General features: G+C 48.4%; 1 protein-coding gene across 4 annotated transcripts in view; it reads right to left on the reverse strand.

Moving 5' to 3' along the window:
- The window catches only part of E2f3 (E2F transcription factor 3), a 79,297-nt gene extending 74,771 nt beyond the window's left edge, over positions 1-4,526 (reverse strand). For 2 of the 4 annotated variants that reach the window (XM_021215496.2, XM_029547438.1), the window contains exon 1: positions 2,594-2,852. In XM_021215496.2, the coding sequence (XP_021071155.1) occupies positions 2,594-2,611 (18 nt within the window). In that variant the 5' untranslated portion in view covers positions 2,612-2,852. Of the gene's footprint in view, positions 1-2,593; positions 2,853-3,762 lie in introns of those variants that run through there. The other 2 variants (XM_021215494.2, XM_021215495.2) reach the window with 2 other exon arrangements.
- Between the last annotated feature and the right edge of the window lie 8,830 nt (positions 4,527-13,356).

The raw sequence follows: 13,356 nt of genomic DNA on the forward strand, positions 1-13,356 counted from the left end.
AAAAAAAAAAAAAAAAAAAAAAACTTCCATTTTGGGGTATGTAGTGACTAAAACTTCTCTTCCAACTTCAACTTGGCATCAATTGTATGTCTCAGTGGAATCAAGCTTACTGCATACAGAACCACAGGAACCGGAAGTTTTCTTCTTTCAAAGTTGTTGTGGGAGAGAGTCCCTGCTGAAACAGTATCCCCATCCTCCAGTCTCAGAGGAGATTCCCAGGCACCGAAGGTTCTCTCAAAAGTATAATCAGCAGGTTGCTATGACTGGATTAAATTAAATCTGACATGATAGGCTGCCTCTTGCACTGATAGAGTCTCAATTTTCTGGAAGAATGAAATTACATATCACTTTAGAAAACTTATGATCATTCTGCTCACATAAGTAAACAAAGGGACAGCACACAAGTCATCTGAGTTACAGAAATATTTGATTTATAAATACGAATTTTATGGGGGGCAGCTACTATTTGCCAGGCCTTGAGCTAGGTACTGTACACTCATTGCCATGACTTTTTTTTTTTTTTTTTTTTAAAAAGTCTCAGTATTATTGTCCTACCTTACAGACTGAACCATTTGGGCAGATAAAGCTATTTGTCTAATAGCAGACAACTTGTAAACAAGTCAGGAGGCTTACAGTTAGAAAGAAGGCAAGCCACTCACTGTGTCAAGTTCTTAGATGCCCTAGAGATAAAGGTCGAAAAGCAGACCCAGATGGGTCTAGAACTGTGGTCACCTGAAGAATTCCCCACCTCTTCTTGAACATAGAATGCTTAGTCTTATCTTAGTTCATTCCAATATGCCTTCTCAACCTTCATGCTTAGGGAGAAATGTCAACAGAATTCTGAAACACAGGGCCATGCACGTTTTCAATCTCAGAACTTGGGCACTTGAGGCAAGAAGACCAGGAGTTCAAGGCTATAAAAGACCCTGCCTCAAAACCAAAATCAAATAAATTCCAAGACTTAACTGGAAGCCTTCGGAAACACTGACAAGAAAGAAATAATAAAACAAATCAAGCATGGCCTGCAAGGGTTAGGACTTTGGATGCACTTGGGAGATAAACTTCATACCCCTCCCACAAGATACAGCTCTGGAAGCGTAGATTAACCAGTGATTCAGCATACATTACAATCTTACATAAAACTACTTCTGAATATGCCTAAGAGGCATTTATATTCCTATAAGGAAACACTATTTTTGAGTATACAAATTCAATCTATATTCCTGGAATAATAACTTCATGGCCAGAAGGACAATTAAAGTTTAGAAATAACATGGAAGGTGGTGAGGGCAATAATTTTATACTTCAAGTACTTAACTACAGTAAACTACATATAAATTTGGTTAGCCGGTCTTGGTGAGCTGGTCCAATGAATAATCTATGATATTTCTTAAAGAGCAACTTACTAGCCTCACAATTTCCTATTATCAAAAATAACTTTCCCTGCAAATCTGAATCTAATCCAAGAAGTGTGTCAATAGCCAGTTGTTCCAGCTTATTTATGATATAGGAACCGAGTGTGTAGGGGGAAGTGGGCTTACTGCACGGTCAAGCATGTTTAATCAAGTCCATAAAAGTATTTACTGCTAATGAAAGCATGGAATATATCCTGTGCCTGAGAATCTAGCACACTGGATACTGTATACAGTGTAAGCAGGTACTGTACTTGGCTTCCCCCCTGCTGGCAGACCCTAGTCACTAAAAGGATGAGCCTCTTTGATTGGGACTGTATCTATCACACATCCCTAGTAAGTATCTCTAGGCTGGAAAACACTCAAGATCCAACCCAGGGGAAAATTATAAACAGAAAAGAAATTTAAGAAAATTAATTCTTCCGCTACCCACCCCATTTCCCAAAGTCCTATATATGTGTACAGACTTTCTTAAGAGACCCCAGCAAAATACTGATCGTGCAGAAACAAACACAACTAGACCTAAGACTAGGTGAGGTCTTCCACTGGTATTAATCATGCAACCATAGGTATCCGAGTCCGGGTGGGTTCTAGCCTGGTCTGGGCCAAGCCTGAACACGAGGGTGAAGACAGAAGGCATGGAGGAAGGAATGCAGGAGAGAAAGGAAGAGGGGGAGACCTCGGGGCCACACTTCTTTCTAGTAGCAACAAAAAGGAAAGCCGCATACTGACCTAAATCATCTCTCAAAGGCGCTTTATAAATTACAGGGACAAAGGGAGGGGGTGGCGGGTGGCCTGGGAACCCCACAGACACCCTACCCTCTGACCCGCCCCCTCCCCCTCCAGCACAAGGGAAGCAAGACAGAAAGCAGCTCAACTCGGCCACGGGCGTGAAGCCCTCATCTGGGTTTCAATTGCCCATCCATCCACCCCCCAAAAGAAACACACGTAAACACTATACCCACCCCGGGGGCGGCCACTCCCGCCCCGGGGCTCCTAGAAGCGGAGGCCGGGGATTTACTTAGTTAGATTTTTCTTGCTTACTCATTTCCCTCAAGCACCCAACCCCCCGTTCCCACTCCAAAACCCCGCTCCGTCGCCTACCCTCCGGCTCGGGCCCCCCGGGGATCCCGGGTCCCCGCGGCGGTGGCTCGGGCCCCCGCGCGGTCCGGGTCACTAACCTGCTGCTGTAAGGGCATTTCCGAAAGCAGCCTGGCTCCGGGGGAGGTGGGGGGCCGGCTGGAGAGGGGGCCCGAGGCCGAGTGGAGCGGCGGCGCCGGGCGAGGGCGGGCGCCGTGGGGGGGGTGGGGACGGGAGAGGGAGGGTGGCGGTGCCGGGTGCGAGGGCGCCGGGACCGTCCCAGGCCTGGGAGCCGGCGAGCAGGAGGAAGTGGGTGCCCCCTCTCCCCCTCCAGCGCCCCCTCCCGCCGCCGCCTCCTCCCCAGTCACAGGCGCGTCCTCCGCGCACGTGTGCGAAACGTCACCGGCGGGTCCCGGAGAGAAGGGACAGATCCTGGCGGCGGGACGGGAACCCGGCTGCCCCCGCCCTCCGTCGCCGGGGGGCGGGGAGGGGGACAGGGCGGGGAAGGAAGGGGCAAGGGGAGAGGCGGGTCAAGGGCAGGCCCGGGGCCCGGTGAGCAAGGCCCCAGCGCTCCGGCCACGCGGGCGCCGCCGCCGCCACGGCGGAGATGCGCCCAGGCCGGAGCACCCGCCCGCCGGCCCCTTGTCGCAGACAGCGCGAGCCCTGGCCCACCGGGGCTCTCAGCTCCACCTCCCCCACCGCGATACCCGTCCACCTCCCAGATCCCCTTTGTTGCCTGGAGCTAGGTCCCCAAAGGTGACAGGCACTGGCGCCCCTGCGCTCGGAGCACGCCTGCGGGACCCCCGGCCGCCCAGGGGCAGCAGAGGCAGGAGGGGAGGCTTGCACGCCTCGGGTCCCCCGGTTTACATCCTCTGGGGGGTCCCCCACTCTCCAGTGTACTACTCCCTCCCCCACCCCCTTCTCCATCCGGGGCGTGACCCCTTCCTACGCCCGAGAAAGAGGAAGCTTCGAGTTGCAAGGGAGGGGAGAGTGGGGGTAGGGAAAAGTGCAGGAAAAGAAGTGGGGGGGGGCGCGAAAAGTTTTGGAGTGTTGGATGTGGCTCTCAAAGAGGGACTCCCCACTGCCCCGCGTGCCTGCCCAGGCCCCCACGTCCTCCCAACGTCCGCAGGAAAGCACCCCGAGTCTAACAATAAGCACACGCTGGAAGGGACAGCAACGAGGCCCACGATGCTCAGCCTCGCGCTCCCGCCGCCACCGCTCCCGGGAGCCCGCCTCCCACCTGGGCTAGGGACGCTGAGGAGGGTATTACCGGTGGGCCACCGCCGCCGCCGCGTCCTGGTGCTGGTGGCTGCTGCAGCAGCCCGGCTCTGCTGGAGGGTCCTTGTGGCGTGGTGTAGAGGCTGCTGGCGGCCGGCTCCGTGCCGGGGACACTGGGGAGAAGGGGGCCGGCGGTCAGGGCGCCGCTTTGGAGGGAGGTGGCACAGGACGTGGTGGAAGGGTTCGTAGTGAGGATCTGGATGTACGTGCCCGGGGCGGCGGCGGCGGCGAAGCCGGGGCTGGCTAGCAGTGCCCTTTTGTCCATGGAGGCTGCAGCGGCGGCGGCGACGACAGCCGCCCCCTCCCCACCCCCGGCGGTCACCAGGTACTGCTCCAGGGCGGGCTGGATCCCCTTTCTCATCTCTCGCTCCTGCTCTTTTTTAGTGTTACGATATATTAACGTATTGCTTTCAATTTCTTTTATTATTTGCAGCCGGAGTTTCCAGGTCTCTCCTTCTCGCCTCCCCTCCCGGCGCTTCCGAACCCTCTCTCTCTCTTTTCTTTTTATTTTTCCGCACCGCACAGGCCCCGGGGGCCAAAAATAATCGGGGGTCTGGAGAGAGGAGGGTCCCGGCCGCACGGATATCAGGCCCCGAGGAGGGATGGAGGCGTCGGGGGCAGCCGATGCAACGGATTGCGAGGCGGTGGCGGCAGCCCGGGTGCTGCGGCCGGCAGCTGAAAAATGGCTCCAGGAAGCTGCTGCTGACAATGAATGAAGGGATACGGTTTACGCGCCAAGGTCCTCCCGCGAAACTCAGATTTCCCGCCGGCTTTTCAAACCATATTTGCATATCTCCGCCCCTCAACCCGCCGAGGACTGTTCCCACAGTCCATTGGATCCCTGTCGCCTTACTTCGGTACCAATCCTGGAGCGAGGTCGCCACTGACTGTTTTCCATTGGCTGCCGTACACCATGGTTACCGGGGTGACCCGGGCTCTATTTGCATACAGCAACCTGACTGGCTGGAAGCAGAGCAGGCTTCTTAGGAGGTGGGGCAAAGTCCTACTCTCCCACGGAAAGCCACGCCCATTCCAGGCCCCTCCCTCGCTCCTACCCGCGGGGCTGGTTCTGATGACCTGGGCAGGGACTCTGCCTCGCAGACTCAGTGCGGATCTAGTCTTGAGCGCAAGTTTCGGTTTTGGAAATTGTCAAGGTGACACCCTCAGGGACTTTGTTTCCTGTAACCAAGCAGTGTAGTAAAAGAAGAACTGGTAGAAATTCTCCCAAATATGTGTCAAAGGCAAGTTGGACCCGGCCTGGCAGGTGGAAAACTGAGCCCTTTAAATCCTGGGTTTCTTCCTTCCTGAAATCCAACCAATGACGTGAGAGCGGATCCGGAGGCCGAGGCTGATAGACAGAAGCATGTGGGCAGACAGAACCGTGGGGGTAGAAGGTTCAGCTGACGCGACTGCAGGCACACTTTAGTTCATATTCCAGATCATTCCTGGCAGCTTCATGATTAGCCCGAATTCGATTTAAGTAAAAATTAACTCTTTGTTCAGTGAACTCTGACTACAAGTATAGGTTTAAGTCTAACAGGCACCCTCTCTGGCCCAGAAACATCCAGGGGAGTTAATCAGGGCTAACCTAGAACTGATCCGCGGGTTTTTAATCCGCCATGCAGTAATCCAAAGTAGTACAGGCTTTTATGGTGACGTGGGACTTCCAGTGAAAGCTGCCTGCATTCAGCTCTTTATAGCCTCAGACTCCAGGAAATTCTTCAGCAAACAGCAAACACTACAACCCAAACCTAACCCGATATATTTTTAAAGAGGAGAAAAATGTATGCATATATATGTATATATGTAAATCAGAAAATGTCAAGGAAAATGAAATCGTCGAATTGGTTTCTATATTAAAATAAATACTCATGGATCTTTAAAATGAGGATTGTGGGGCTGGAGAAATGGCTCAGTTACTTACATAAGCGAGGGGACCTAAATTTGATCCCTAATATTTACATTTAAAAAGCTAGGCATGACCACATGTATCACTAATCCCAAAACTGAGAGGTGGAGACCTGAAAACTCCTTGGGGCTTGCTGGTCCGCCAAGTGAAGCCAGTTGGTAAATTCCAGACGCACTGAGCTACCCTATTCTGAAAACTCAGGTAGAGAGCTATTGAGGGAGACATCTGAGGTTGACCTCTCTGACCTCCACAGGCACGTGCATACACAAGCGTGTGCACTCACACGTACACACATGCTTGTACACACACAATGAGAAGTATTTATGACTGAGGGGGAAGGTGAAGGAAGATGTAGATGTCGAGACCAGATTTTTCATTTAGTAGCTGAGAACTGTGGAAAACAGCTGTTGAGATACATCCTTCTACCTCAGGCACATTATAATTTTTTAAATGTAGAGTATTTGGTAGGGTGCTTAGTGGATGACAAAGCTTGCATTACACCGAGACCTTTTACCTAAGTATTTCTTCTTCTTCTTCTTCTTCTTCTTATTATTATTATTATTATTATTATTAATTTATCCAAGCTCACATTCAGACCCTATAGGAAGCCTAACAATTTGGGGTTAGTTCATCTTAGAACCATCTAATATTGCATTTCAGCCCTATCACTGTCTCTGGAATTAAAAGTACTGCTAAGCTCTATACCAGGCTTGGAAATACTTGGTTTTGCATTCGAGCTTGTTGAAGAGCCATAGAATTTGTACCTTTGAAGACTTGTGGCCAGTGTTTGTAGAGCCGATAAGGTGAAGGCATACATACCTGGTTGAGTGAGAGGGAGGATGGCAACCTCTTTAATCTTATTTCGTAACTGTCGCTCTGCATTATGGATCACTATGGAGAAAGCTAATACTGTAAGCTAGGGTATTGCCAGCTGCATGGTGTTACTGTAGGGAGGTTATGGGGGAGGGGTGTGGCCACATGGCATTTGAGAGCTGCATCTGACAGTAGAGACAATACCAGATTCCAGTCTTTGCAAACCCATAGGTGACCCTCAGTACGGTAAGCAGGACATAACCCTGGGAGCAGAGGAAACAGTCTAGTTGGTAAGTCATCAACCTGCGTTCAGACCCTAGAATCCATGAGTCCTTGGTGGAGAGTTAGCTCATTTTAGTAGATTTGCACTTAGGAGTCAGTATAATTTGAGTTTGCATTCTGGGTCTAGCTCTGCCTCCTCCTCCTCCTCCTCCTCCTCCTCTTCTTCCTCCTCCTCTTCCTCCTCCTCCTCCTCNTCCTCCTCCTCTTCCTCTTCCTCCTCCTCTTCCTCCTCCTCCTCCTCTTCTTCCTCCTCCTCTTCTTCCTCCTCCTCTTCCTCCTCCTCCTTCTTCTTCTTCTTCTTCTTCTTCTTCTCTCTCTCTCTCTCTCTCTCTCTCTCTCTCTCTCTCTCTCTCTCCTTGTTTAAAAAGAAAATAAAGGTCAGAGAGATGGTTCATCTGGTCAAAGTACACTTGTTGGCAAGAGCTACACCTTAGAGTTTGATCCCCAGAACCCATGTGGGGGAGAAAAAGGTTGACTCCCCAAAGTTGTCCTCTGGTCTCCACCCTACGCACAGCACGTTTATTTTTTTTTTATTATTGCATTGGGGGAGGTGGGTGTTGGCAGGATGTGCGCGTGCCACAAGGATGTGGAGTCCAGAGGACACATGTGTGGACTTAGCTCTCTCCTTCCAACTTGATTGGGATTGAATTCAGCTCACCGGGCTTTTATGCCAAGCATGGTTTCAGGGTGTACCATCTCACCCGTCCTACCTTTCACCCCAGCTCGCCTGTCTTCTCATATGGTAAATGGAATCTCATATTTCGGAACTCGTGCTGCCAGGTGGTGCTGAAAAGAGGCCATAGCGCATGTGCAGTGGGCTGGGCGCACGGTGGCTGTGCAGTCAGCCAGAGCTACTTAAGAGGCTACTAATTCATATAAGCACGCTTCATAATTCCTAATAGGCCAGCCCATCTCCGAGCAAGCCTCTAACCTTCCGAGAGCCTTCGATGTCCTCCTGCTGGTGCGGCTTGGTGATTTTCTCCAACTTAAAGTACCGTCATGCCCTGGAGTATAAGGAGTACAGGATCCTGACTCAGAAATTGAGGATAATGCATAAAGTCACCTCTGTTGTTCATTCCACTCCAGCCTGCTCCTTGGTCAGTGGGGCCACCTCCTCTTGAACATGCATTTCCATAATGCGAAAGCCAGACTGCTCTGCCACCAACCATTCCCTCTCGTTACTCTGACAACTAGCTAGTTGTCTTAGAATTGGCCTATGTGATTGATGGAGCGGGACCCTCCAAAGATAGGCCTACCTTATACTCATTGGGACCTATGATCATGACACTATCTAGTTAAAGACAGTCTTTCCAGATGTTACTAGGGAAGTGGTTGCCACTTCCTAGCTACATAGCTTTCATCTTTTCTTTTGTCTTGCAAAGATGACGGCCAAAGAAATGTTTCAGTGGCTCCAGGGCTCGGAAGTTTCATTTCTAGAACGAACCCAGGAGAAAGAGATCTCAATGTGTGATCATTCTGGGTTATCCTGGCGGGTCCCTAAGTCCAGCAGCAAGTGTCCTTGGAAGACACACCTAGACATGAGATCAAAGCTCTTGTGACCATGAAGACAAGTCACAGTCAAGGCAACTGACAGCCACTTAGAAGCTGAAGAGGCAAGGAAGGAATACCCTGTGCAAGAACACACTTCCATTGAGCTGTCCCCTTGTGGTGATTTATATGATACCTTGGGAAACAAATAGAGCCTGTTATCCTATCTGCCTAGCCTTCCTCTAAGCTCCCACTCACCTTATAGATCTCATGCCAGCACATCATTTCTTATTGAGCACCAGAGATTCTAACTGTGGTCTGGGTCATAGACTCTGGTGAGGGATTTGCGAGTGTACTCTGCTGAACGAAGGAGGATTAGAATAAACAGGGATGCCAGTTCAGGTACCTGGAGAGTCAGAAGAGGATCCTGGATCCTTTGGAGCTGGAGTTACAGCCAGTTGTGAGCCATGTGACATGGGTTCTGGGACTCTTACTCCAGGTCTCTGCAAGAGTGGCAAACATTTGTAACCACTGAGCCATCTCTTAAGCCCATCCAATGACTTATTCTTGCTCCTATATCTAAATGCTTTTAATTTCCCCCGAGCTTCTCTCACCTACCAGTTAATGGGAGCTCTGGATCCCCCTTCCTGTACACACTTACATTTACACACACATATGTTTATATATGTAAATGTATACACATATGTATTTGTATGTATACATATATGTGTGTGTATGTATATAAGTGAATACAATATAAACATGCTATCTGTAGCCATATAAAATTGACATGTCTAAAAGTGTCCATTTTTAATTTAGAGATAAAGTTATGTCAGCACCTGTAAGCCATCCTCCCAAAAAAACCATTATGAATTCAATAGTTGTATGAAACTTCAATATAGAATACTCAGATGGAAAAAAAAAAGTTTTAGGTGACTAAGGAAAGTGCTCATTACCACAGCAAAAGTTTAGACTGTGCCTTACACAATTTAATTGCCACATCAGATTTAGAGTATACAGTATTACATTTTAGCATCTGAGAAAGCCCAATTTCGTAGTTTCCGTGTTTTACTTGATAGTTCAATTAGTTGCCCATAAAGAAATAAGATTCTGTTTCAGCTTTCTGGTTTGGAAGAAAGAGAGGAGTATATGTTCTTAAGGCATTACCATGTCAAACACTGATAACAAAATGTCTTAGTGCACAGCCTTGAAAACTGACCATTACATCATTATAGACACCAGCATACGGCTCTTTGCCTTCAACTCTTTGGGCAGGAAGATTCTTGCTGGATATGGGCAGGGTTTTTAATATATCCAGGATGTGCTTCTGGCATAGAGCACCGCCCTCACTTGCATCTCACGAATCTCTGGTTGGGATCCAGAAATCTGCACTTGGAAGCAGGATAATTTTGATGCGTACGACCTACAGAATGCACTTTGATAAACATGACCATACACACCTGGGTGACCTGACAGCAATCTGCCTGCATTATAAATCAGCCTTTTCGGGTTGGGGGGGGGTAACTGTAACATAGAAAACTCCCTCGTCTATAGCATCTGTGATTCAGCTGCTAGCACCGGGAGCATGCTTCTATTTAGATTGCAGTGTGAATGGGAATCATCTTTTTCCTTAAGTTTTTGCCCAGCTAACAAGCGGTGTGATTCAGACGAAATATGCTGGGGTGGGTAAGAAAGGGGACCATCTCGAAGGGGTGTGTTTCCTGGCCTTTCTAAAATACACTTTTGTCATGTTGTAAAGTACGCGAGGAAAGAAACCATAAAAATAAATGTGAGCCTCAATGGGTCATTAAGAGAGGACACCTTTGTCATTTCCACTCAGGTCTAGAAGTAGAGCTTTGCCTGGGCCCCTGAGGTCTGAGTCATGGGTTCCACCCTGAGCACGACTCTCTCTCCCTCCTAGCAGAAGGAATCATGAGCCTGATGCATACAGTCTTTCTTTCCATGGCGTTTAGTCCATTTTCATTGAAACACCCGAGAAAAACAACCGAGAGGAGGAAAGGTGTATTTTGGCTCATGGCAGTGTTAGCACAGGTTAGCCAGATCCAAAGGTTCAAGGCTGGTCTGGGGTAGAAGGATATGGTAAAGGGAAGTTGATTACCTCATGACAGTCAGGAAGCAATGGAGAAGGGGCTGCAAACAAGATATACAGCCCTAGTAATCCATTCACCTCAATGGTAACCCATTAATGAAGTTAGCAAGCTCAAAATCTAGTCACTTCTCAGTAGAACTCTGCTAGCTGGAGACCAGGCCTTCAACATGTAAGCCTGTGGAGGTCACACTTCTGGGAACCACAGTACACTCTTATCTGTTTAACAACAGTGTCACTTTGTTTGGAAGGTGTCGTTGAGGCTTCTGTTGCTTCGCCAATCCCCTTTACAAGGTATGTTTTCAATCTTCTTTGAAGAGTGTAGTGGGTGGAATGTTGTTTGGGCCTCTTAAAAGATTTCCCCATTAGGAGCTGGCAGGAGTGAGTGAGGACATTTTTTTTTTCTTTTTGCCAAACCTAATGACCTAAATTCAATCCCAAGAACCTATAGGAGAGGGTGAGAGCTGATGCCTGCAAGTTGTTCTCTGAATTCCCTCATCCCACAGTACATATGCACACATATATGTCCCAGGCCCATCCATAGTTGAGTAGGCATCAAAGCATTCAAAGGCTCCTTCTTCACTATTTCCAGGAACGTGGAGACATGTTTTCTGAGATTTTTCCAGGTTTACCTTTTTCATTCCCTACATCTATTCTAAACCTTCTAATCCTTCTCTTGTGTCCCTGACTTGACCCATTTTGATTCTACTATCAGTGGGTTCTCCTCTGTCTGGGACCCCACCTTAAAAGGGAATGTCAGTGGTGAGTGTGTGCGCGCACACATGCATGCACATGCATGCGCATGCATATATTCCTTCATATATATGCATGCATGTGTGTATGGATGTGTACATGGATATGTATGCAAGGGGAGTTGTGTACAGATACATATATGTATGCCTATGTGTGTATGGGTGGGTGGATACATGTGTGTGGGGGCAGTGTGTGTATGTGAATATGTATGTGTGCATGTTTGTTAAGTGTGTGCATGTGTGTTTATGTGTGTGTATGTGTCCGTGAATATGTATGTATTTGTGCATGCCTCTGTGTGTGTGTATGTGAGAGAGGAAAGAGATAGAGTCAGAGCAAAATTCTAGCTGTCGTTCCTTAGGTAGGTACCTTTCACCTTGACTTTGAGAAAGGGTCTCTCAGTGCCCCCAAAGTTCACCGTGTAGTCCAGACTGGCTGGCCCTCAAACCTAAGAAGAATGCCTGTCTCTCCTGCCCTGTATCGACGACTGGAATTATAATCAATTGGGTGCCACCACATGTTAGGGGTTGGTCTGCTGCTATATCTACAAATGCTAACTCTGAACCCCAATATCAGGTTGCCCCTAGAGGAGTGAATTTTCACACACACACACACCTTGCTTCCGATTTTAAAGCTATTGGTTAAATAAAAGTGGCTACAGCCAATTACTGAGGAGAATAGAGGTAGGCGGGGCTTTGGTTACCAAGCTGGGCCTTGCAGTTAGGAACCAAGAGAGGGAGAGAGAAAGAGAGGGAGAAGAAGAACAGGAGGAGAGAGGAAAAGAAGAAAGACTGAGAGAGAAGGAGGCTGCCATGAGAGGAGATGGACCATGAGTGATTAGGGAGCGAAGAGAGTGTGTTCTGCGGACAGGCCAATGGAGCAAAAAGGCAGCCTCGTTGAGACTCAGACGGCAAGTAACTTGAGGATCACAGCTGGGAATTAGTCAGTCTAGCATATAGAAAAGTAGATTAGGGATAATTGCCCAGTAATTGTGCTAAAGCTGATTAAATAAATCTAGAGGACTCAGTCTCCATTATTAGTAGTGGCCAAGTCAGAATAACAACCAATAGAGTTAATAAATGTACATTACAGGAACCGTGCCTGACTTTTTTTAAAATGTAGGTTCTAGGAAACCAAACTCAGGCTGTCATGCTTGCAAAGCAAGTTCTATTGAATCAGCTACCTCCCAAGCCAATCGGACGTCCATTTTGAGAAAGAGAGGCCAGTCAGGTTGGCCCAGATCCTTTAGATCTTCCAGCCACAGTCCCTTGGCCTCATCTGCTGCTGTGAGTGGAACAAAACCCCTCTCACGTCTAACCACTGGCATTGGAGGTACTGGCATCGGAGGACGGTACTTGGAGGGTCTCATGTTCTTGGGTCTGTGTATGCTGCATGCTGCGTCTTTGCTGATAGCTTATGGCACCTATAGCAGTTGGCAGCTGGCATCCATGCATTGGCACCTTGGGTGGTTTACAGTTGAGTTTTGTTCTAACACTTCCTGTGCATTTTGGGCTCTACTTTCTAGAAATCATTTCTGTTCTTGCATGGGGGAATGAAGAAGGATGGAAGAACGATACTCTCTATCAACTTCAGATGTGGATTCCCTTCTCTTTAAGACAGTAGTCCTCTTAATCCCAGCACTTGGGAGGCAGAGGCAGGCACATTTCTGAGTTCGAGGCCAGCCTGGTCTACAGAGTGAGTTCCAGGACAGCCAGGGCTACACAGAGAAACCCTGTCTCAAAAAACCAAAAAAAAAAAAAAAAAANACAGNAGTCCTCAACCTGTGGGTTGTGACCCCTTTGTTAAATCTTCGTCTCCAAAAACACTTCCATTAAAATTCATAACAGTAGCAAAATTACAGTTAGGATGTAGCAACAAAAATAATTTTATGGTTGGGGGGGTCACCACAACATGAGGATCTATGTTAAAGGGTCACAGCATTAGGAAGGTTGAAAACCACTGCTTTAAAAGATTTATTTTGAACCTGCTGACTTGGCTTGTCACTTGAATCATGTCACTTAGGCCGATGCTCCCACAAGCATTAAAGAAAAGCAGAAGAGGAGGGCCTAGTCAGCCATCAATGGGAGGAGAGGCCCTTGGTCTTGCGAAGATTCTATGTCCCAGTACAGGGGAAGGCCATGGCCAGGAAGCAGGAGTGGGTGGGTTGGGGAGCAGAGCAGGGGGAAGGTATAGGGGACTTTGGGGATAGCATTTGAAATGTAAATAAAGAAAATATC

The sequence above is a fragment of the Mus pahari genome, chromosome 16 (genome assembly GCF_900095145.1).
Source record: "Mus pahari chromosome 16, PAHARI_EIJ_v1.1, whole genome shotgun sequence".
Lineage (NCBI taxonomy): Eukaryota > Metazoa > Chordata > Mammalia > Rodentia > Muridae > Mus > Mus pahari.